This window comes from Lipophrys pholis, assembly GCF_963383615.2.
Source record: "Lipophrys pholis genome assembly, chromosome: 4".
Lineage (NCBI taxonomy): Eukaryota > Metazoa > Chordata > Actinopteri > Blenniiformes > Blenniidae > Lipophrys > Lipophrys pholis.
Window position 1 is genome coordinate 2,046,707 of NC_137637.1, and position 25,737 is coordinate 2,072,443.

Genomic DNA, 25,737 nt, shown 5'->3' on the forward strand with positions numbered 1-25,737 from the left:
AAAAAAAAAAGTCCATATATTTGATAAAGGTTGCAGTGATTCGATATGATGCATCAATTTGTTTGGGATTTTGTTAATTGCATGAAAAAAATTTGGTATTGCAAAATAAAAAAAAATCACACTTTCTAGCTACATGTCAGCTTTGGTGGCGTCGCTTTGGAAAGCCGGCTGATTTATCCGAAACCCTACAGGCGAAATGGCAGTGTTACTGTTTCCTCACAAACTCCCAACAAAAGTTAAAAAACAAAAAGAATAAATTGCTTCAAAACGGAATTTTACCATCATTTTCTCGTCAGTGCAATTCAAACTTCACCTTTTAGTTTTAACGGGACCCTGAAGATTCAATTTCATACTTTCACAGGTTAAAGATTAGTACCAACTTTTTTTGGATAAACAGTGAAAAACAATTGCATTCTAGAAAATATTGCACTAATCATAGCTTCTTTTTTTTTCTTCTCTCTCCCATGTATTCATTTCTTTTCTTTTTTTTTGATTGAGTTGTACATGTTACTCCAATGACAGAGGATTCAAATACACCATATTTGGAATACAAAAGGCAAACGTGACAGAAAAAAAACCCAACCAAAAAGCAATAAGCTGAATTCAATAAAATTAATCATTAAATCAGATTTTCAAGCTAAAAAAACAAAAAAAAAAAAAAAAAAAAAAACAATCTTCAGAAACTTTTATGTTCGCCCGCGGGCGACCTTCACATTTCGACATTCGGCGGTAAAAACTTCTTGTGCATCAGGTCAAAGGAAGATTCACAAGCAAACTAACAGGGAGTGTAAGAAGGCAGAGGGCTGGTATGTATTGTAAATATACACAGGGAGGCAGATTAAACCAGGAAATGACTGCATCGGGATTATTTCTGAATCCAGTTTCCTTCGGAGGAGATCCACACAAAGATTTCTCAAATTCCTCACATTATTGAACAGTTTTACATCTTGGTAATTATGTGTTTTCCAATGGGTGTGAGTTTAGTCCTTCGAAGGAAAACCGGAAGCAGATCTGTACAAAAATATAGAATAAAACAAAGCTTTGTATCTGTATTCATATGGAAGGTCTGCGATGGGAGCTCAGCTGTACAAAGACGACTTACATAGGAAAAGTTGTATGAAAATAGATGTTTGCTGTGGATTTGGTTTTGCAAATCCCTTTTAATGATATCAACTACTTGATTATATTCCAAAAAAAAAAAGCAAAAACAAACAAATCTATCAAAGCTTAAAACATAAAACAAAAGGCCCTGGTCTGTCACTTTTAACAATGTTGGTCACATCCTGCAAAGTGTGAATGGTCGATTTTAAAATGTCTGCTATTGGGAGAACAAAAGCAGCATTTTTGTTTGTTGTTGTTTATTTAAACTATATTTGGATATTTTTTCTCACAGAGGAGGCCATTGAAAACCCTGAATAAGAAGATGGCAGTGGTCTTTTGTTTGTTAGTTGGCCTCGTCTTTTGATATGAAATCCAAATTATAGAGATAAGGTGCAATAAAAACTCGCTTCAAGTCACTCTCTTGGTATTTTTGTCGTTGGTTGTGGATAAAATAGGCAGTTAAGGTGTGATCTATTCATTTTATTGTCATTCTGTGTGGCAGCATGAAAACACGGCTGTATTTCTCTGCCACCCACATTAAGGAGTAAATCTTTTTATCGGATGCTGGATTAATGCAGCTCTACAGTCCATAAAATGAATGAAGAGAAAGTCCTGAGTGGACGGTCGCTGGTGACGCATACACAGACATGTTGAAACGAATAGAACGGCTTCACAGCGTCAGTATTGTGACGAGGCAGCGCGGTGTGCAGTGGTTTACACCGACGGGTGCCCGGGTTCAAATCCAGACGGTTTCCACGTGGAGATTGCATGTTCTCCCTGCGCCTGGCTTCGTCTCTCGCCCTCTAAATAAGAGTCGGCCAACTGGCAGACAAACGCAAGGTATTTTACACCAATTGTGTTGCAATTATTTCTCAGGTACTACCTGAAAACCAACATGTTTCAAGGTAGAAATGATCAACTGCAGTTAGTTTTTTTTTAAATTACAGTTTGTTCTTTCTGTTAAATTAGTCAATTAATTGTTGAATAACTACATTTACAACCGTCACCCTGGTTGAAGCTGCCCAATTCTGGTCTGAATATACTGAGTGGGGTGATTGTCGGTCTCTGTTCGGGATGTTTCTTTTAACCAATGTCAGGCTCCATGAACACACTCCTCGGCCCTGTTTACAATGATTGATCCAAAGCGTGACTATCTTAGCATTTCTTCATATCGTGTGAGAAGCACCGTCCAGCTCAGAAAGAAACACTCTGCCAGTGTTCGCCCGCACGCTTCAGAAAAAGTTGCTCTCTCAGTTTCCAAAAAGTCAAATTTTTAACCAGAGTTCAACCAGATTTGCAGTTTTTGTTTGCGGACATTGTAAACAGGACGGCGGCGAACCGGACTGGACAAATAGCGTGTGTTACCGTCATGTATGATGCAGTTTTACTGTCATCACTGATGAAAATCAGTCAAAATTACCCGTTTTTTTTGTGGTTATTTGCATTTTTTTTTTTTTTTTTTTTTAAATTCAGTTCTTAGCAGAATTATTTGCACCATCTTTGACATTTTTGGCCTGTTGAAGCTCTCAGCCGCCACGTTTCACAGTGTCTGCAGGAGTCTGACATTCACGCCAGCGGACGGCCCGACGCCGACTCGTTGGGATCGCCTGGATTGAATTAGCACTGTGTTGTTTTAAGCGCTGGCTTGGCTGCATTAACCCAAATTAAATACTGTCCCCTGGTATTTACAGAAGAGGGAAAAGCTATAAACCCCAAACGCCTACAGACTTACAGATGGAGCCATTGTAAAAATTGATCCACGCCCCTTACGAATGAGATAACATTGCATTGCTCGTGTTTGTGATGCTGAATACAGATTTGTCAGAAAGGCCAAGGCTAAAAAAAACAATGACACGGACTGTACTACAATGGCTGCCACTGTAAATGTATGATTTGTATAATAGCTTAGTATTATCACCAGATGAAAGAAGTGTTCCTTCTTCTATGTAAAACTACAGCAATTCAATAGTGAATACCAATAACATTAATAGAAAACAAACAAACAAACAAACAAAAAAAATCTAAACATATCAGAGGAAAGAGCAAACTAACAATAATGTAACTTCCTCTGCGGAAAAATAAACCCAATCCATAAAAATTGAAGCCGAGAGAGCCTAGTGCAGTCACTAATGTACTGTAAACTGATCTAGGACAGAGAAAGATAGATAAAGAGATAGATATCGATAGACTGATTAGCTACTACTGTACAGTACACCACAGACAACACACTCAAGGGTTCAACCTCCACACTTCAAATCCTTTCAGATACCTCCCTCCTTGTGCAGTGACGGCTTTCCCAAACTCCACGTCGTGTCTTTGACCCATAGTTCTCACCGCTATGGAAGATGGGAAAATTTGTGCTAAGGTGCATTAAAACCACAATTCTTGGGGGATGGGTAAAGACCATCAGCTGATTTTTGTCTTCCGTTAGCTGCAGAGGGAATTTTGTGTCGTTACCAATATGGCAAATCTCTAATAGAGCAATCAGAACGCTGATATTTGAGCTTTGATTTGTCGAGTTTTTGTTTAATTGGGACACGTTTCCTGTGTTTGGTTTGGCTTTGGTCTGGCCTCGTGCAGCTGCAGTGGCATTTTATTCACCTTAAATCAGACACGTTTATTTCATTTCATTTCGGGGCCTCTAAACCAAATAAGCCAAAGTTGAACCCATATGGCACATGGCCTCGGTTAAGTGCACCACGTTCAAGTCATTGGAACGATCAGTTTTTCTCTTGCTGTTTTTTAACGTCGTGGCTAAAAAAGGTTGTTTGATTCCAAGACTCTAAAACCACAACCTTATTATCATTCGTGAAAAAAAAAAAAAAAAAAAAAAAGGAACTAGCTGGTGGAAGGAGCAAATCAACCAGCGTGTGACCGGAGGTGGGTGCTAATCTGCCACGGCGCGGCGCAGTCACATGAAACAGGAATTAAAACCGCTTGTGAGTCGTTGGGAAATAGATTTGAAATGTGATTGCTACCCTCACAAGAAAAACCACCGACAGCGAACTACTTCCAAAGTATCCCAAGAAGATTTGAAACGTGAAACTTGTTATTTTATGTTGTTTTTCTCTTCTTAAAACCCTTATCAGTCCACCAGAAAGACATCGACAGACAGACAGAAAGCTCGCGAGCTTCAGAAGCGATTGAGAGGACACGAGAGGAGAGGAGAGCGATCTCATGGAGAGCCTCCGCCTCATTCCTTTACATCATGGTTTCTACGATGGTGTGGGTGGGGGCCTTCAGCAGCAGCCCCTTGTTCCCGTTGGGGTCCAGAGGGTAGGCCAGGGGACCACGGTGGTCTGCGGGTCGGGAGCTGGCCCCGCCGCGGACCGGAGCGGCCACCGCCTTGATCCTCTGCAGGAGGAGGAGGAGGAGGGATGAAGAGGGGAGATGAGGGAGAAGAAAACACAGATAAAACATGGTTAGAATGAAATTTATATTGAACACAGCATGAAGCCCACTTTCCTCTTGTGTTCATAAAGCTCATTTATCATACTGGCGTTAGTGTGTTTTAATTTCCGGACTATAAGCTGCTATATTCTTTTTTTTCACACCCTTTGAACCCTGCAGCTTAAACAGCTAATTTATGGATTTATTTATTTATTGATCTAATTATTTATTTATTTAATTATTTATTATTAATCATTAATTTATAAAAAAAATTAATAGTTTATATAAATAAATAGTATTATTTTATAAATTGTTATTTATTTATTCATTAATTTATTTATTTCCAAACGTGTACAAAAAAAGAAAAGAAACAAGAGAAACGAACAGAATGAATTTAAAAAAGAGACTCATCCAGGTGAGTTATCACTCAACACGCACTCCAATTTTACAACAGGTTAACAACTTCATGCTGCCAATAAATAGGTGATGTGTTCAGGTGCATCACGTAACTCCGACCTTACTTTCTTTTCTTTTTTTTATAAATAAATTTGGTGGGTGCAACTTATAGTTGCACCCACCAAAATGGCAACGGCGCTCATCGTCACGGGAGACACAACTTTTTGAAAATACTTCAAACCCGTCGCCATCACATCATGATTTAGGCCTAATAAGTTCACCAGTACCTCACGAGCCTCGGATCGCCCAAACTACTGATTCAAACGAAGCAAACAAACAAAGACAAACCTCAATGAGCGGCCCGTCAGATCTGATGATCTTGATGACGACCACCATGGGGATGCAGATCATGGAGGCCAAGGCCAGAGTCCAACCGATTCCAACGGCCCAGTCAGGATACTGGTACACTTTGTTGTACGTCAATGGCTTGTATTTGACCAAGGAGAAGATAAAGCAGCCCTGCAGCAGAAGGAGAAGTCTGTTGTTGGCTCATTAAGTGAAATGCATTACAGGGAAGATGACAGGCCACCATGACACTCGTTAAAGCAGAATGAAAAGTGAAAAAAAAAAAAAAAGAAAAAAGGACAGTCGTAGATGAAGACAGCGGCCCGTACCATGCACAGTAAAGGAGTGATCACAGACCAGCTCCATTTCATCCAAGGATTTGGTCTGTAGCCAAGCATGTCCTCAAGAGCATCGTAGAAATTATCAACGCCTGAAAGCAGATGAATGAATCCATTATATCTTCAAAAATAAAATCCAGACATCTAAAAAAAAAAAAAGTTCAGGAGGTATAAAAATAATCAATTATACCCCGTTCTACAAGACTCATGACATTAATAAACCCCTATAGTGATATAATAAACCAACATCATTCTATCATCGTCTCCAGAGAAATCTACTATGAACCTTAATATTATTCTCTTTAGATATTAAATACATAAAAATAGACAAATAAACACAAAAAGGTACTTTTTCATGACTTCATTCACACATTATTCTGGTGGAGTTTGGCTCATTTCTATTGGTGGTGGTTTTCACAAGAGAGAGAGAGAGAGAGAGAGAGAGAGAGAGAGAGAGAGAGAGAGAGAGAGAGAGAGAGAGAGAGAGAGAGAGAGAGAGAGAGAGAGAGAGAGAGAGAGAGAGAGAGAGAGAGAGAGAGAGAGAGAGATAGATAGATAGATAGATAGATAGATAGATAGATAGATAGATAGATAGATAGATAGATAGATAGATAGAGAGATCGATCGATCGATAGAGAGATCGATCGATCGATAGAGAGATAGATAGCACCCACTAGTGGCCAAATGTTAAAACTACAACATTTTCAAGGTTTCTGTTTTCAGACATCGTTTTTTCTGAAACAAAAACGCCAAAGTGATGCAAACGTTGTCGTGTAAACAGGACCTGAGTTGGCTTGGTTTGGTCGTACTCACCATAAACCCAGGCAACAGCTACACATTCAAAGAATGCCACCCACAGAAGGCACACACCGCTAGCTGCATAGTAATCAAACAGCTGGAAAACAAACATGCCACCCTGCGAAGACAAAACACAGACAGAAAAAGATTAAAACTTAAAATACTGACGGTACAAACTCCGCATTCTGGTTTTATCCCATTTTTTACCCCATTTTGTTAGGCCTGGATTTGATTTTTATTCCTGTATCTCATATGTACCTAAAATATTTCAGAGATTTTTTTTCCCTCCTCACAGGATAATAAATCAAGCGGCTGAGCAGCTGACACATTGGCCCACAGGAAGGCCGCGATGCACGAGCATGTGTGTCCTCACGTGTACATCTAGTGTGCAAACAGCTAACAATCATGGGAATCCCAGACTTGAATCAGGCCAGCGCTTCCATAAAAAGATGCCGCCATGGGAATAACAGAGGGGAAAGAGACGGCCAGGGAGCACAGCAGGGCAGCAGAAGATGGTTTGAATGTTGTGTGAGAACAGAAACAGGAAAGAGAGATGATTTAAAAAGAAAAAAAAAGATGAAAACATGATTATCTTTTATATTGACAGAGAAGGATGCAGGCTGAGATTGACCAGATGATCAGAAATGGTTCACAGATTCAAAGAAAGAAAAAAAAGAAAAAAAAGCTTTTGTTTAATTTAGGTATTTTGAGAAACGCCCTCAGGGCGAGCATACATTTCTATTTTGAGCAAGAAAGCAGAGATACTGTGACAGATGTGGAGATAAATAAGTAGGAACAAACAAAGCTGACAGTAATGATATAATGTGCAAAGCAGCGGGAAGTTACTGACAGACACGTGAAACTTTTACTTCACGAATAAAAAGCCTCAAGTTCTCAATCATTTACCTAAAGTAGAAATAACATTAGATTTTAATTCAAATGGAATCGAGATGAGTATTATACTTCAGTACAGCTGTTCTTTGTTGCTGAAGACCTACTGTAAGGTCAAAACGAAATCCTAAAACAAATTGTGTACTTTATAAATGCAAGTAAAGTTGTAGGTATATCTATAACTGCGTAAAATATATATAGTATATTTTAGCTAAAATATTGCCTTATAGTCCAAGAACGATAATAAATACAAGAAAGAAGTCATGGAATTTAAATAAAACAAAAACAAAAAAAAATCTGAAACAACAAGATGAGCTGATTCAGAGCAGGAACATTAGTTTATTTAAACCATGACCCATACTACCTATTAACAAGGTCATATATTTACTTTAGTTTTATACGAGTTCCGCAGAGGAAAACTGCAGTTCTTCCGGGCCTTTATGTTTTTAACAAACTTCAACAAGCCAATCATTATCATCTTATTTCACACATAAACAGACATGTATATTATCTGTATATCAGATGAAGTTAAGGCAGTATTTCCTCATAAGAGGCTCATAACAAAGCATGCGTGAAGTGAAAATTAAGGGTCCTAACACATAACCCAGAGGAACTCCTGTTTAATTTTATTGAAACCAGCTTAGTGCCATGTCTTTAATCCAAATTCTATATTTATTATGATTGCTGAGAGGGAAAAAAAAAGAGTCTGGCTTTCCAGACTTTAAATTTCAAGAGAAAATGCTGGCAAATTCCAAATAAAACAGCTTGAGAGACACAGGAATGGAACAAATGTGAGGGTGATGAGGGCGATGAGGGCATTTGAACAGGAAGACGCATTAGACGACTTTGAACAAAAGAGGAGAGCTGGAAGCAAATGAGCGGACAGGATGTAAAGGGGGAAAGAAAACATGTGCTGTGCATATAAAAATAACATAAAGCATGAAGATTCCGAAAAGCTAAATCAGGTCTAGTGTATCTATTAATACCAAATGAGGGGAAGGGAAGTTCTCATGACTTGACAGTATAAATATTCCTTCTCTCATCTCCCCGGGGATCAGCGCTAATAACCGTCCGACTGTCGCTCTGGTGTGTCGAGCTGCAGACTGAAACCAGGCCGGCAGCATCTGCTTATACACGCAATTATCAATAGATGCTGCGCACATTGTTTTAACTGCTTTTTTTGGTTTTGGGTGTCGAGTTGCACAGTAGTTTATTTAAATGTATAATAAAAAAGGAGATTACAAGTGATACTTTGGAAATATCCTGTTACATCAGATTTATGACACATAAACCTGCAAATTCTGGACACAGCATCTCAAATTATTAAAAGATTTGGGAAGATGAGATGTTTTTAATGAGAGAAATTAAGTAGTAAAACATGAAAACCTAGAGCTACACTCGGTAGAGTGGAAACCGCCGCCAACGCCACATTTGTTAGCTGAACCGAGTTAGCATCACTAGCATGATAGCCGTTAGCTTGTATCGATGCTAACTAGGTAGGTCAGGTAGCTACATCACTGAGTGGGGAGCGTCTCCATGGCAACAGACGCTGATCTCGTTTGGTCTCCTCCATGAGGGGCCTCTCTCATCCGCTTTGTATGGTAAATTATTGGTGCAGTTTTGGGGGATTTATTCGTAAATAGTTAGCTGTAAACGCCCCAAAATCAAACTGATTGGTGCGTGTATGATGACAAATCAACTCTGAAGATTTCATGCAATTCGGGTGACTAGTTTTTGAGAAAACCCTAACCCTAACCTATAAATAAATATATAAATACACGCATATGAAAAAATAACCTTCTAGGCAAACTTTGTTGGCAAAGGTAACTATTAATTTATATGTCATGTGCGTAGAAATAGCATCTTTAATGTTTTCTGTGTGTTCTGCTCATTATTACCGATGTTTTGGTCTACGTCGCTCTGGCGAGCTTACCTTGGTAACCATGGTGAGTCCAAGCAGGTAGCTGATGAAGCAGATGATTGCGATGAAGATCTCTCTGCGGTAACCCTTCCGTAGGAAGGACGGATACAGATCCACCAGTGATGTGATCTGCCCTTCCACCTCCACAAACTGCAGGGGTTACAGGAAGGAGAATTGGATGAATGCTCATGGAGTGACCTGCAGTGCAGCTTTAGGCTGAGGAGAACCCAGAGAAGTGAAAGCGCTAGAGCGAGAGCCAAAACATGTTAGTTCTATGAAATGAAGAAAAAAACATCTGAAAAATTGCTTTGCATACTAAAAACTAAGCTTGCATTCATAATGTTTAATGGCTACAATTTAGATACGTTTCATTGCTTTTTTTTCTATTTTTAGCCTTTGTAAACAATCTGAGCAATTTTTCCGTTTATTTCATGGTTTTCCCCCATTTTACTGATTTCATGCATCTTGGCGATTTTAGTTATTTATATCAATTGTGCATTTCTTACTTAGAACAATTTGAGCAAGATTAGCCTTTTTTTGTAATTTGTACCATTTTAGGAGTTTATCCTGCATTATAATTATTTGGGTTATTTGAGCTATTTTATCATTTTTTAGCAATTCCAGCGGTTTAAGCAATTTTGCCTTCTTCAGATGTTTTTCGCCAAGAGATTAGACCGGTTTTGAAAACTAGTGCGTAATGCACATAAAATAAAAATGAAAGCAAAATGTTTTATTTATGTAGAGCTGCCGGCTCCAGAGCTGCAGGTTCAGTTGCTCATGTGTTGTTTTTAGTGAATGAATGTAGATCTCTGCTGTGTGTTACACTTTAAATACTAAATTACATATAGAAGAACCTGATTAAATTAATCTGCAGAAAAACAAACCGAAAAAAACCCAACAGAAAATGCATGAATCAGAAAGTAAAACACAAACAGCAAAACTGTTACTGGGGATTTTTTTTTCTTTTTTTTAAAATGAAAACACATGTCAGATGCTGTTTTTCCAGCTTCTTTTACACGTGATTTGATTCCACAGCTGGTTAATGATCCCTGGAGGTTTTGCTCCAGGGCGCATGACAACTGCTGGGAATGTCATTATCATCAGATTTATTTATAGAGTCAAAATCAGAGAAGCGATGAAAACCAGAGTTACAGTCATAGTGGGATTATCAGGGTGGGTGGAAGGAAATTTAACTCTTAAAGGGCAAGTAACTATTTATGGTCACTTTATGGTGGTTTTAACTTTATAAGTAGATTATAAACAATTACAGGACATTAGTTTCATTAGGTAATTAGGATAATAGCTTCGTGAAAACATCCAAAGACAAATTTTGCACATTTATGTTTAATTTTTTTCATTCTACAAGCTGTGAAATATAATTTGATTGGGGTCATTTTTGAACTTCCTAACAGATTTTTATCACTTATATGAAAATATGTGTTTTCAAAAGTTGTGTTGTCCTCTGTTTCCATGGAGACAGAGTCGAAGTGGCACCGGACACCGCTGTCTGTAACTTTTCTTTTTCCATTTGAAAACACTGTCGCATAGACAGGACATGAAAATGTTTTAAATTAAGTGTAAAGTAAAAGCTCGAGCTGGTTTGCACCTCCTTTTCAAATGTGGTAAAAACAAATGCAATAATAGACAACGCAACTTAGGAATTATGTATTTATATATCTAATGCCTGGTTCACACGGCAGGTTTTTAAAATTGTCGTGAGATTTCCCAAACCTAAGAGACCACACACACACACACACACACACACACACACACACACACACACACACACACACACACACACACACACACACACACACACACACACACACACACACACACACACACACACACACACACACACACACACACACACACACACACACACACACACACACACACACACACACACACACACACACACACACACACACACACACACACACACACACACACACACACACACACACACACACACACACACACACACACACACACACGGCAATACACACACGGCAATACACACACACACACACGGCAATACACACACAGCAATAAATAATCCCAGGGTTAACAGTTCTGGTGGTACAGTGTGTGGTGTGCAGCCAGACGGCAACATCAACACACCACAGATGAACGGATTTCACGCGCTGATTTCTTTCTGATTGGCTACGCGTCACAGTCATCCGAGCAGACGAGAGCCGTCTTGACACACCACACACTGCAGGATATCTGATAAGACTATCTTATGATGATCTGAGCGTCCTTAAGATTGTTGGAAGGGGAGAATCGGGGCCAGAATCGGCCTAATTATCCTGCCGTGTGAACCGGGCATTACATAATCGATTCCAAGTGGAACTATATTACACTTTCATAACGGAAAATGTGCTGAACTGATGTCGGCCTCAAGGCTGTGTCTGTTTTCATCTGCACAAGGCTTTAGTGCAGAGATGTCAAAAACATTTTAGTTCAGGGGAAACATGCAGCCTAATTTCATCTTGAATGGTCCGTTAAAGTAGAGCCGTAATAACATTTAATTTTAAACTTTTAAGTTTTGTATTTGCTTTAGAGAAGAGTTTGCGATGAAAATGTTGATATTGTCACAAAAAATGAGCAATCGCTACAGAAAACTACTACAATCTCACCATAAAGCCAATTTATGAATCCTTCTGTTGCAAAATACAGTGACATGTCCAGAAAACTTCTACTGCAGCTGTTGCATTATGGGTGTTTTTACAAACTCCTCCTGACAGTATGGCTTTGAGGTTAATGCCAGTTCACTATCTTTCATGGCCGCATCACTGATATCCGCTACTCATTTGTTTAAAGGAGTCATATCAACCATCATTTCATCTCCTCCTCTTGGTCTCATTGGTCCAGAAACCTTCAGTATTCTAAGTTTCTAGCTCCTCCATTTGAATATTGGATCATAGGAGCTGCATTCAGAATCTGCTGTGTCTGTGTGAGCTGGACTGGCTCCGCCCACACATGCCCATCTTGGGAAGAGGAGGAAGTACTTCCTCTCGTGGTGCCATGTGCCAGAGCAGAGCTGCCCAATTGTGGGAGGAGTCAAAGGGAGGGCCTACCTTGATTGGGATTGGCTAAACCCCGGATGACACTATATAGGGTTTGATTTCTGATTGGCTGGTTGGAGCAACACACTTTTTAAAACCTGAAACAAGCCAGGGAGAGAGAGGACAGACTGTCTTCACTTCTGGGGCATCAGTCCAGGTATGGGGATGATTAGTAATGTTAGAAAAGCTTTAGGAAGTGAATTTTACATAATATGACCCCTTTAACGAGTACAAAATCGTACATTTTTTCAAATATATGTAAATGTTGAGTATCAAAGTAAAGAAATTGTGTGTCCTTTTGTTTGATCTCTGCTGTGACCTGTGAGGGTGTAACTGCCTTTTACCTAATGCCATCTGAGATTGGGAGTTGTTGGATATCATAGGTAAAGAAGTCGAGGTTGTGGGTTAGTTTTCAGTTTGGTTGGAGCAACACACTTTTTAAAATCTGAAACAAGCCAGGGGGAGAGAGGACAGACTGTCTTCACTTCTGAGGCGTCAGTCCAGGTATGGGGACGATTAGTACTCTTAGAAAACCTTTAGAAAGGGAATTTTGTATAATAGGACTCCTTTGATATATCAGGATTGAGCTAAATTGCTATCTGCATTTGCTTCATCTCTATCTTTTGAAGCACCAGCCGCAGTTTGACACGTGCAAGCCTTTTGTCGTGACGTGTGCGAGCGTTTCACTCACCTGACTGTCGAGGCCAAGCAGCAGCAGCATAATGAAGAAGAGAATCGCCCAGACTGTCGGGAAAGGCATCATGGTTACAGCTTTGGGGTAGGCAATGAATGCCAGGCCTGGACCTGCAGGAGAACAGGAAGTTGGGTATAAAGGAAGGGGGAGGGGAGGAGGGGGGGCAAGAGCAGACAGAGGGGAATGGGGGAGGGGCAACGTCAGTATCATGTGATAAGATCATCTGATCTGCATCCCTGGGGAGGGGAGGGGGGGGGGGGAGCCCCAGGCAATGGAGACGCAGAACAAGACGTGAACACATGATCAAACATTTCTTTACGTGTGTGTGTGTGTGTGTGTGTGTGTGTGTGTGTGTGTGTGTGTGTGTGTGTGTGTGTGTGTGTGTGTGTGTGTGTGTGTGTGTTGTTCGTCACAAAAGGCATCCTCGACTTCACATTTGCACTTACCTCTTGTTTTAAACACGAACAAAACACACTACAAACTGTACGCATCCAACACAAAACACTAGTTCAGCACATTCACAATGATATATCACGAAGACAATCTTACAAAATATCAAAAAACATTAGGAGCAGAAAAGTATTAAACATTTCTTTAAAAAGTCATTAATTTTATACAGTTTGTCATTATAACTAGGGCAAAAAGACAAAATCAGAAATCTGTAAAGACACTGTTATATGACAAGCAGTAATTTCAGTAAGTCAGGAACCTTCATCACTTGAGCCATTTTGCATCCCTGCCTGGAATAAGCGTGACCCTTTCTTTGAGGGATGCAAAATGACTGATTCAAAACAGCAGCAGATGCAAAGGGAGTGGTCAAATAAAATGCAAAAAGCTTCTTTGGTTGTCGTGTGAGGTCTGATTTCGCTGCTACAGTGCGAACTGTAAAACAGAAGTCAAGGAACAAGGCAGCAGCCGGGACAGCAAACCAGTATTTGCAGCTGATAGCGACATCTAATGTTCCGTTTTTTTTTTTTCTTTTTTCTTTAAATATTTCTTTTTAGAAGAGAATTATGACAAGGCATCCAACCAAACACCGCGTTGACTCAATAAAAAGTCACTCAGAGGGACAGTATGGACTATATCCGCCCGTAGAATGAAACACTGTGAACACTCGGTTATTACTGTGGAAAACACAGTTTAACGCTTCACATGACTTCACATAGTCGTAGCATAGATCAAGTACTATGATTGACATGAGAAAACCACACTGCTCTGTGTATTTTGCCTCCTGCTAGTTCAGGATCAAGCAGCGTTAAAGCTTGTCTTGCCTGAATTTATACTCTAGGTGTTCTGCTACAGTCTCTATTTATAGGAGGAGCCGCAGCAAGTCGGCTTTTATGTGGAATAAATGAGATTTTAACCCCCGACTCTCAAGATCAAGACTCAACCTGAAGTGTGACCCTGGAGGGATAACTATCTGACAAGAACTCTTCTGTTGATTTACCAAAAACATAAAAACACATTTCATGATGCTGAAACAGTCCATCTTGGATTCTAGTAACCTGGAGACGACCGGCCCACTCGCCAAACAACGCTTGTATCGGACGGTTCTGTAGGCGTCTCCACAGAACTGTGCAATATCTACATCGACTGGGCCGTCAGCACAGACGCTTTCTGTTTCAGTCAGCCGACCGTTTGGTCAGATTCAGGAATCAGATGGAAATTAGTCTTTTGTTTTTTTTAAACAGTCAGCGCTTAAACACATTTCTGTTTCTAGTATGAATAAATAAAGGCGAAGTCGATATTCAACAACAAGCTCCAAAGCCGGGCCTCTCTCTGCTCCTCCACTTCTAAAGTAACTTTTTTTTTGCAGAATCTCTCAAGTTTCCTTTCATTTTCAAGAAGAAGTTGAAATCAATCCATGTGTGATTCTATAAGAAAACAAAAAGGTATTGGACCTCACGCAAGAAACTTTTCTATGAACTGAATGATCACAAATGAAGTTTAGTACTTAAACTACGCATTCTTTTTTAATGTGCAATTCCATTTCTAAATGATATTTTCATTCAAAAAGCCCGATATCGTCATTACTGTATATTTAGTCTTGGTACTTCTGGAGAACGCTTCAGTATCTTCCATCAAGCTAATTCTGTCACATTAAATCCAGTCGCCCAGACTATCAACACGCTTTCTGATGCGACAGATAATTCCTTCCTGTCCAGAAAAACTGTGCAACTGGGAACTTTAGTTTGGCCAGCTGGCAAATGTTCCAGTTTACACGACAACGTTTCAACTGAAAATGCATCGTTTCTGTTGCAGAAAAGTTTCAAGAGTGTTTTCAAATAGCTGCATTTCCGAGTAACACTGTTGTGTGAACTGAACCCCGACATGCAATGAAAGTTTTCTGTTTTCACTTGAAAATGTTCTAAATCTTAACACCAAACATGAACTATGTGACATAAAGTCCTACATGATTGACGTAATGCAGGTAAACTTCCTCTATCATCGCCTGGATTCTGTTCCTGTGATGCAGGAAACCAGTTCGCCTCCATCTGCTTTGGTGAAATGTCATTTTATCACTATTGCCATTTATTTTTTTCCCATTGAACTTTTAATTTGCTCCTGAAAATTCACTTATTCCCCCTTATTTTTCTATTCTTTCTCGCCTTTTTTCATTTCCCTGAACAATCAGGACAGAAAATATGCAGTAAAAAGATCAATCACACAGAAAATACACTTACTTCAGTGTGAAAGTGGCATCTGACACACTCGTAGGAGAAGTTTCCCAAATGGAAAGGAAAATATTGTTGCATGAGGCCCATTACGTGGAAAGTAAACGAGGCTAACGTCTGGATGTCGTGAGGCTGCAGCAGCGTCGCTCCATGGCCAGGATAAACTAACGCTACAACAAAGAACAACTGGCAAGTTGTGTTGAAGGATTTTTCCAAACGGTGCTGATTAGTGATTTACCTGCTTTATCTGTCTGTGGATCCTGTAAACAGAACAGAACTGACAAATTTGCCTTTTGCTGTTTTTTTTTTTTAAAAAAAGGAAAAAATAAATGACCACAACAGCTCTGATGCCAGTTTGTGAGGTAATGAATAGAAAAAATAGTAAAAATAGGCACAAGATGCACTCTATCCTATCACATTCCTCAAAGGGAATAAACGATCCAAAGTTCTCACCCTAAAAAAAATTTTTTAAATTTTTTTTAAAATCAGCTCTTCAATGTCTCTCCCATTGCCCGCTGCCAAAAGAACGCTAACAAACAACTGAGCCGCTATTTTCTCACATTCTGCTGTCGTCACGGAGTGTTTGATTGCGGAAGTTTCCATATTCCGATGCCGTCATTTGTCATGAAATCAGGGGAATCCGTCCAATTCGTTGGGGATTAAACCGAACAGGGTGATTCTCTGTTGGATTGTCTTTGGTTTCGTTGCTGTTTTTCCCTTCATTATCACTGTTGTTTAATTGGTTAACCAGGAAGCAGCGCCCACCATCACTGCCGCCTTTTTTTTTTTAGGACCCTCGTACCTGACTCTGCCACATCAGCAATGTCCACCCCTTGCTCTTGTGCCATGAAGCCCAGGACGGAAAATATTGCGAAGCCAGACACAAAACTGGTACCACTGTTGAGGGCTCCCAGCAGCATACAGTCCCTATGTCACACATATGTCATGAGGAGGATTTGTTAATGAACACACAAGGATCCCGTTACCCTTCCCCCGCCCGCTCTGACCCCCCCACCACCACCACCGCTAAGCCCCCTCACTGAAAACTAATGCCTCACCTGTAGCAGTTGTATTTGTACTTGTTGTAGCTCCCCAAGGACGTCATGGCGCCCAAACAGATGGCGTAGGAGAAAAAGATCTGGGTGCCGGCATCAATCCACACCTGTCGGGTAGAAAGGGGGGGGGGGGGGGACAGACAGAAAGGCTGAGGCCTGCTGAATGAAGGGGGGTTGCTCGAGCTGTGATGATGCAGATTTGCTCAGAAAGCTTTTTCTGCGTATTGAGTTTGGTTGTGACTGTTGGAACAGTTCAAGCCGAATCTTTGTTCTATTGTTTAGCCTCAAATTTAAAAAAAAGTTTAAAAATGAGCCACAGCAGGCTTAGGTATGACTGTTTTCATCATTGAACCGTAACAGAGCGAATTCAGGCCGTGTTTACATGTAAACGTGTCGAGTGAAAACGCATCGTCTTGTGTTTTCATGGCAAAATTTTGAAAACGATGTCAGTTTCCATGGAAACGGATTAAAGGCTGTAGTTCGCAGGCTATCTAGAGCGACTGCCAAAATTGGAACTCATTGGCTCATTGGAAAGATTTTCACCTCGGGCTGTTACCTACCTCTGGGTCCTTGAGGCGTTCGAGGTCCGGGTAAAGGTAGAACTTGATGCCTGCAGAAGCACCGGGGAGGGTCACACCGCGAATCAACAGCACGATGAGCATGATGAATGGGAACGTGGCTGTGATGTAGACCACCTGGAAGGAGACCAACATACAGACCATTAAGTTCAGAGGAGAGAGCGAGAGAGAGCGAGAGAGAGCGAGAGAGAGCGAGAGAGAGCGAGAGAGAGCGAGAGAGGAAATATTGCAATGAGTTGGCAAGGTCTGCCTCAGCCCCAAAGAAGGCTGACATCAGTTGGTATCAATGAGATTTTGATGAACTATTACGTCGGAAGCCCCCCTAATGAGGCCCCGCTCGCTGTGCAGCGGTCAGAAGGTTTCCTCCCGCAGACGGAGATGACATTTGATTCAATCGACCCCCCCACATTGCACACTCACACTTAGGACTCTTCTGTCTGGAGCCCCAGAAGCCTCATTACCCCTTTACCACAAGTACTTCTTAACCTGGAGCCACCAGTGTGTGTGTGTGTGTGTGTGTGTGTGTGTGTGTGTGTGTGTGTGGGGGGGGGGGGGGGGGGGGGGGGGTTATCCACATGACAAATTAGCACTACTATTAAGGGTCGAGACTTAAGTTGATTTGAGTTTTGCTCAATAAGAAAATTATCCCATGATAAAAAGAATTTTTTTTTAAAGATGCAACGATACCACTTTTTTACAAGACTAACCTTTAGCTACTTGCCGATACCAAGTACCGATGCTAGTACTTATTGAATACCATAAAGCTGAATTTTTAATTCATACGCATGCGATATACAAATGCTATGCATTGCCACAAGCCTCCTCCATGGAGTATTGTGCAATACTGGTGAAACCCGAATAAAAACTTGTGTTCTTCATTCACCTTCTTTTGAAACACCAATCTCACGAGGTAAATATGGCCAAGGTGCGAGACCATACAAATTATGTAATAATGGCCAATAACATGAAGATAACCATTTCAGATGTAATAAAATTAATAGAAACAGTAATATACCTCCGATTCAGGATTTCTCAGTGGCTCCCTGATTTGGCCTCCCGGATTCCCGTCATGTCATCCAACATCCGTTATTCAGCAGAAGCATTATTTAGCATAATTTTACTCTCAATTGTCAAAATGGTCACAAGGTGTAGTTTTTTTATGGCTCATGTTGCCATTTAGTCTTGATACGTGTCTGAACTCTGCATGTTATTGTGGGATTATGACAACAGCAGACCACAGGCTGTCCCTTAAATCAATAGCAGTGATCATAATCTGTTGGGCTGGAAAGCGCTGACCACAGTCGGCCTTGTAGAAGCAGTTTTTATTACCGGAGTTACAACGTAGAGCAACCAGAATGCGTAAATCAGAGCCGGCCGATCAATACGGAGCATTGAGGCTATAAAAAGAGTAGTCTGAGATTGATCGGCTCTGGTCTCGGGGCAAGTTGTTGTTGTTGTTCAAGGAGCAATTTAATGTGGTTTCAAGTGTTTTCTGTACACGTCAATCTGAGGCTGCATTCATTCTGCAAAACTGAGAAAGTCGGGTGTCGTACCGGCCATATATTTTAAAAAAAACGGCTTGATCCACGTGATAATGCATGATCATGATCTTATTAAAAAAAAAATGTTCCAGGGGAATTTCTAAGAAAAATGTGGAATATAAAGAAGGAAAACTTTTTTCAATCCAGATGTTCAGAACAGAAATCTGAGTTACTGACATACAGTAGTTTGTGCAGCTCTCAGTAACTCTTCACAAAGTGATAAAAAAAGTAATCCCTCAAACGCTTCAGCTGCGACACGAAGGAGGCAACAACATTTAATACAACCGGAAATTTATACACACCTCATATTGGAGGGAAAATAATATTCATGTTTGTTTTTTATAGGCCATCAATGCATTTCTATTGATATTAATCATCGTTTTGAGCTCCACAAGCAAAACAATAGAACAAAATCATGTTCATACACTAAACACAACTAGTTATGAAACATTGGTTGGACGGTTCAGGATTACAGGATTAGAATAAAAGTACCTTTCCGGTGGATTTGACTCCTTTCCAGATGCAGAAGAAGCAGATGACCCAGACGAGCAGCAAACACAAGGCCAGGTCCCATTTAATGGTGCCAATGTCCTCGATGCCTCTGGTGATGCCCAGCACATTATGTCTGCAACAAACCAAGAATCAAGTCGTCACGGCTGGGCTCCAACTGCAGGAAGCTGATTGGAGACGCTTTTTCACTGTGATGAATGACATGAAAGCTCTGGGTGGTGTGTGTGTGTGTGTGTGTGTGTGTGTGTGTGTGTGTGTGTGTGTGTGTGTGTGTGTGTGTGTGTGTGTGTGTGTGTGTGTGTGTGTGTGTGGTTTTATGTAACTCACTCCCAGAACTCGGTGACGGGGGAGGTGAAGTTGGAGGCGTTGGCAGCCACCCAGAGGGATTTGTTCTTGCGGTAGGTGTCCTCGATGCAGCGGTCTGTGTTCCAGGGCTGCTTGCACTTGGCCCAGGGAAGCTCCGGTTGAAAGCACTGAACAACAACAACAACAACATCACAAAACAAGTACGAGTTAATATGAAAGTCTGGTGTCAAACCGTTTAGCAGAAGTGGGACGAGATGAAAGATGAAAATTTAAGTGAATCGTTTATGCATTTTCGTTTCAGAAAAGTTTCTCGTTTACACGGCAATGTCTTGAAAACGACATCAGTTTCCTGGAAACGGCAGAAACACTAGAAACGATGTTTTCATGTTGAGCCACTAGTGGGTGCTGCTGTTTGCTTTTGCAGTGAAGCCACACACACATGCAGCAGAGAACAATGAGCTTTAAACATTAACAATGGTAGAACACGAATATTCTCGTGGACAGACCACCAAGTTGGATTGTTGTTACGGTGACTGTCAAAATAAAACTACCAAGTTGGATTGTTATTACGGTGACCAGGAGAATATGGAGTCATGACACCATGGAGGGAACATTGTTCTAATTCATCGAGTGAGCATGTGCAGAACAACTTGTTAATTTGCTCCACTTGCTTGTTTTTTGACAACTTTTTACGTTTACTCAGTATTTTTCATAATGTAAAAAAAATTTGGGGGGAGAAAAGCTACTATTGTGAAGGTATGCACAACCATTCAACAAAGTTCACATTCACAGTTTAAATCACGAGAGAAAAACACAACTTTCGAGTCATGGTTTCTGTAACATGCTGACAAATCTGCTCACAGTTCAACACAAACTCCCTCGTATCTGCATTTTGCCAGTTTAGCATCATTTTTGCTGAATGTATCCCAACCAGGTGGACTCTTTAACCCACCCTGCTTCACATGCCAATTAAACACATGAAACCGGCACCAGCCCAGATACGGTTACGATTTATTGGATGCCATTGGAGATCAGTTTAAAAACCTCGGAAAGTTTTCTATCCCAAGCATAGAGACATGGATCCCAAACGTACCTGAAACAGGTAGTACACACCCCAGGCCAGGATGACGATGTAGTAGATATTCAGAAGGGACACAATCACGATGGAGGCGTAACCGATACCTGGAGGGAAGAGAGAGGATTAAAGGAGTTATTACAGGAGAAGCACAAACATTTGATTAGAAAGTTATTTTCAGCCAAAACAAAGTAATATGAGCTGCTTTGAAATCTGTGAACTGAAAAATATAGATTCAGGCCAAAGCATGCAACCAACACCCATTTGGGATATATATATATATTTTTTTAAAGGTGATTGTATTTTCTTTAAAGGAGTCATATTATCCAGCTTTTCAACTCTTCCTCTTGGTCCCGTAAGTCCAGAAACCTTCAGTATTCTAAGTTTCTAGCTCCTCCTTGATTTTCCTCCATTTGAATATTGGATCATAGGAGCTGCATTCAGAATCTGCTGTGTCTGTGTGAGCTGGACTGGCTCCGCCCACACATGCCGATCTTGGGAAGAGGAAGAAGTACTTCCTCTGGTGGTGCCATGTGCCAGAGCAGAGCTGCCTAATTGTGGGAGGAGTCAAAGGGAGGGCCTACCTTGATTGGGATTGGCTAAACCCCTGATGACACTATATAGGGTTTGATTTCTGATTGGCTGTTTGGAGCAACACACTTTTTAAAACCTGAAACAAGCCAGGGAGAGAGAGGACAGACTGTCTTCACTTCTGGGACGTCAGTCCAGGTATGGAGACGATTAGTACCGTTGGAAAACCTTTAGAAAATGAATTTGTTTGAGGGGTAGAAGTGAATAGGTTTTTACTTCTTCCTACTCTTTTTCGTTCATGCAAATGTAGATTAAGTGGAGCTTGTTGTTTCTTTTACTTTTTCTTTTTATGTTTTATTTATCTAAATGTTTCTTTTCTTTCTTTTTTTGAAATAAAGATTCATATCAATTTTGCATAATGTGACCCCTTTAAGTGTAGCTAAATGTACTAAACTGCCAAAACCGCTGCGAGATAAAAGTTAATGTTTCTCTAGTTCAGTCACGACATCCTGTGCATGAGGTCGGCGCTGCTTCCTGCTTCTCTCCCTTCAGCTGTCGGTCTGAAAGCCTTTTGTGCACCTTGTTTGCACTGGATAACCTCGCAGAGCTGATGAATGCAGTCTGAGCAAAAAGGTTAATCCTGCTGCATCCGCCCTAACAGTGCTGCTGGTTATTAATGCCAGTTCATATCTTCTTTATCTTTACAATCATATTATACTGCGCGTTAATCCTGCTCAAGGTCCACAACTATCGTGTTGTTTTTCTTTTGTTTTTTTTGTTGTTTCAACCTTCGTCTGCGTTTGAGAGCAATCAGTTGAATTTCAATTCGTCACCAGCAGCCTTGACAGACAGCCGACGGCAGACAAGAGATCAAGGCTATGTGAATGTATATTTAGTTTTTTTTTTAATCTGTAAAATGACAACAGGTGTAGGAATCGGGATTTGGATCAATGCCGAAGTCAGATTAGTTTTTACGTTCGAGGTCGAACAATGGCCGTGGTCCTCGCAAGTGTACCAGAGTGGGCCGGTGTGTGTGTGTGTGCGTGTGTGTGTGTGTGTGTGTGTGTGTGCGGACGGCCGACAGGGGCCACTCATCCAAATTAATGTCTTACAACGTCATTGGCCATCTGTGTGAGTGTGTGTGAGCCGAGAACGGCCCGCAGGAGTCCGAGACCCGCTCGCTTCCATCTGTATGTCTGCGCATGAACGTGTGAATGATTTCGGCCTTGCGTCGCGTCCTTTTAATCACTGGGCTAATCAGCTGCCGTCAAGCCCAACGTTCCTGCGACACGCAGACACACAACCGCACACACACAAACACAATGGCTCGCTCGGATCACTCGGTACAGTGCTGATCAAACAAACAGATGCGTCCGCCTCCATGATGTCACTTCATGTGCTCATTGGCCGACCTTGGCTGACCTTGCCGGGTTTGTTTACATGTGGCGTTATCACTCTGGGCGCACAAATTAGATTTATTTTCACACATTTCAAACAAAACAAACTTTTTTTTGTTTGTTTGCTTTTATTCAGAGGAGACCTTACGACTTGCCATAACAGGAAAATCCCTGCTGGAATTAATAACTTTAACGATGTCCCTGAACGCACCACCTCCCTAACAGGACGCCGCCGCGACTAATGCCCCTCACGCGTTCCTGATATGACACATGGGCCTCCGCGGTGACTCTTCTAGGGGATTCACACGGAAGATTTAACCGTTTAAAACACAGGATCATGGGGTATTCTTTTCTTAATAAAAAGTAAATTGCTTTATGAGAACGAACGGTTGACGTGTGAGGCTATGTGTCAATGGTTGCCTGGTGATGTGACGACAGGCCAGATTGTTTTGTTTGTATTTACTCAGTCATTCAGTTCATTCATGGACGTCAGACTATAAATCAGTGTTTGTGGTTGGGGTAGAGCTCTTGTGAGTACGGGGGTTTTTTTTTCTGGAGTTTTAATAACCTTTAGGTTTGTTTCCTGTTAAAAATCACCCGTTTCTTCAAAATCACAGTTTCTCTAGGTTTAATGGTAAATAATTGAGGCTGTAAACAATATAAACTGTATTCCTCTCTTTATCAGGTAACGTGTTTGCAACTTACAATGTAGACTTGTTAGTTTTTTACCCAGAATGCATTTCCTGCATCAAGGTCAAGACGGAACCCGACACAATATCAACCAGATTTCTAAATCTTTAATGTTATAAATCCAGTTAGCTCAAGATTACTGAGACACTCCGGCTTGGTAAAAAGGAGCTTAATGAAATAGTAACTATTATAACAAGAGCTCACACTAAAGCCCCGTTTACACTGTTTAAGTGAAAATGCAAAAACCCTTGATGCTTTTATCGTGTCTGTTTACGTGACAACGGTGCTCGGAGTCACCGAAAACGTAACTTTCTGAAAACACGCCGACTCTATCTCCGGGAAAATGTGGAGATAATGCAACTTTATGAAACGCTCGGATGGAAATGGTGCTACTTTATCATGTAAAGCTCCTAAGCCCACCTCCACTGTTCAGACTGCCGTAAACCAACACGACATGAAACCTTATTGCCCTCGACATGTTGGAATACAATTCAGACGGTTGTAACCCGGCTAATCCCATGTCTGCGCTTTCATTTCATTATATATTAAAACAGAACCTGAGAGGGCACTTTTATTTTATTCATATTGTTTTTTCCTTTACATTTACTGCTTTTCACTGTGTCTTTAGATAGATAGGAATCTATCGATCTATCTATTGCCATCGTTCGTCCAGTCTTTTCCTTCTTTTGCTCCTCCTCTTTCTTTCTATCTTGAGATTCACTTTTTTTCTCCCCATCTCCACCCATCCTTTCTTCACCCCTTTATTTCTCCATTTCCTTCCATTTTCCGTCTGCTCCTCAGATCTCTCCTCCTCCCGCCCGCTCCCCCGTTTCTCGTCGTCCCTCTGATGTGTTGCTGCACTGTTGCCGTAGCAACGTGTGATTCGGGACACTGTGTACATCGCCGTGTGTGTGTGTGTGTGTGTGTGTGTGTGTGTGTGTGTGTGTGTGTGTGTGTGTGTGTGTGTGTGTGTGTGTGTGTGTGTGTGTGTGTGTGTGTGTGTGTGTGTGTGTGTGTACGCGAGACAGCGAGAGGATAATGTGTCTGAAAGGAAGAAAGACTGTGTATATGTGAAAGTGAGAATGGTGACGCAAGTAAATAATTGAATCAAGAGCGTGAAACAACAAACTGGTTGTGATTATAAAGTTCCTGTGGTGGATTCATTAGCATGAGGTTGAATTACAAACAAGGCTGCGAGTTAATTCGGGATGGAGGCGTATGCCCCGCCCACTGCTCTGATCTACATTCTGCCAGCATCTTTTCTTCCTCAAAAATCCTGATAATAAAGAACCGGTGGAGGTAAAACTAATGCTACCGTCAAGAAAACATACATTTTTTAAATGTCAAATTGTAAAATCAGCAAAAGAACAAAGTATATGAGGCACATTCGTTATAATCTCAATCTAAATACGTACATTTAAAGTATTACTTATTATGCCATTGTGTAATATACTACAATACATGGGGGAAGACCGGTTATTTGCAATTTGGTCTGTGTGTACGGCGGAAACGCTGCAGATTTCTTCCTGTTAGAAGATACTTTTTTTATTTCCACTGTTTCTCTGCTTGACTGTGTTGTATTCAATGCTATAGAAATAAAATAAATTGAATTAAAATTTTTATTGATACACATCAAAACCCTTATTTGTATATTACTGTTTGCTCGTGTGTATTTTCAATAAATCAACTACAAAATGCAAACTGAAGGCACAGTCTATGCAGTCTAGCATGGGACCTTCGTAAACCAGGCCCAAGTTTTGTATTTCTGTCGTAACAAGATGCATTAATTACTGAGGATAGTGAAGCTTAATCGGCTCTAAATCACGAGTATTAGTTCAATCCTAAAAATACAAGGATGCTTATATGTGATTGATGGCCCAGAGCGAATAATGAGGAAAAAGTATAGACAGTGATGAATATAATATTTATCTGGTGGTGAACAGCCGGCGAGGAGGAGGTGAGAAGAACCGGAGAACCCGGGGAATGAAAGAAGAAGAAAGGATATGAAGTAGAAAATGAAATATCTCAGCACAGTAACTGTGATGTGGCTTCCTGGAGGAGACGTGCCTTCCACAGCAGAGGAGGTGAGCGCTCGGGGAAGGTGCAGGCAGAATAGAGGCCTCAGTGTGTTGGTGTACCCGTGCAGGCCCGGTTGCCTGGCAACGGCTGCAGGGTAAGGTCTCGGCAGCCTGATTGGAGCAGAGTCTGGTGTGACTCAGCCTTATGTTGCACAGCCATTCCTCTGTGAAAAACAACAGAGGTCTGGAAAAATTCAAAACCTGAGCCGAGCGGAGAAAACGCCCCAGCTGCATCGGCGAGCGGGGCGGGGCGGGGCGGAGGGTGGAGCGACGAGACGGAGGAAAGCGTCTCATCAAGAGGCCTTTAAATCAATTAACTATGATGGACGTGCAGTTTTCATTGGTTCGAGTAGACA

General features: G+C 41.0%; 1 protein-coding gene across 2 annotated transcripts in view; it reads right to left on the bottom strand.

Annotated features, from left to right (window-relative positions):
- Positions 1–491: 491 nt before the first annotated feature.
- LOC308108435 (sodium- and chloride-dependent taurine transporter-like) overlaps positions 492–25,737 on the bottom strand; it is a 38,002-nt gene continuing 12,756 nt past the window's right edge. Inside the window, exons 4-16 of one of the 2 annotated variants that reach the window (XR_013935276.1) lie at positions 20,704–20,792; positions 19,632–19,777; positions 19,287–19,419; positions 17,236–17,370; positions 16,679–16,782; positions 16,423–16,547; positions 12,943–13,055; positions 9,193–9,330; positions 6,384–6,486; positions 5,562–5,662; positions 5,236–5,406; positions 3,941–4,455; positions 492–674 (exon numbers count right to left, since the gene is read on the bottom strand). Coding sequence is in view for 1 of the 2 variants with exons in the window: in XM_080461343.1 (XP_080317469.1) it covers positions 4,303–4,455; positions 5,236–5,406; positions 5,562–5,662; positions 6,384–6,486; positions 9,193–9,330; positions 12,943–13,055; positions 16,423–16,547; positions 16,679–16,782; positions 17,236–17,370; positions 19,287–19,419; positions 19,632–19,777; positions 20,704–20,792 (1,511 nt within the window). In the remaining variant the exon portion in view is untranslated. Of the gene's footprint in view, positions 675–2,058; positions 4,456–5,235; positions 5,407–5,561; positions 5,663–6,383; positions 6,487–9,192; positions 9,331–12,942; positions 13,056–16,422; positions 16,548–16,678; positions 16,783–17,235; positions 17,371–19,286; positions 19,420–19,631; positions 19,778–20,703; positions 20,793–25,737 lie in introns of those variants that run through there. The other variant, XM_080461343.1, reaches the window with a different exon arrangement.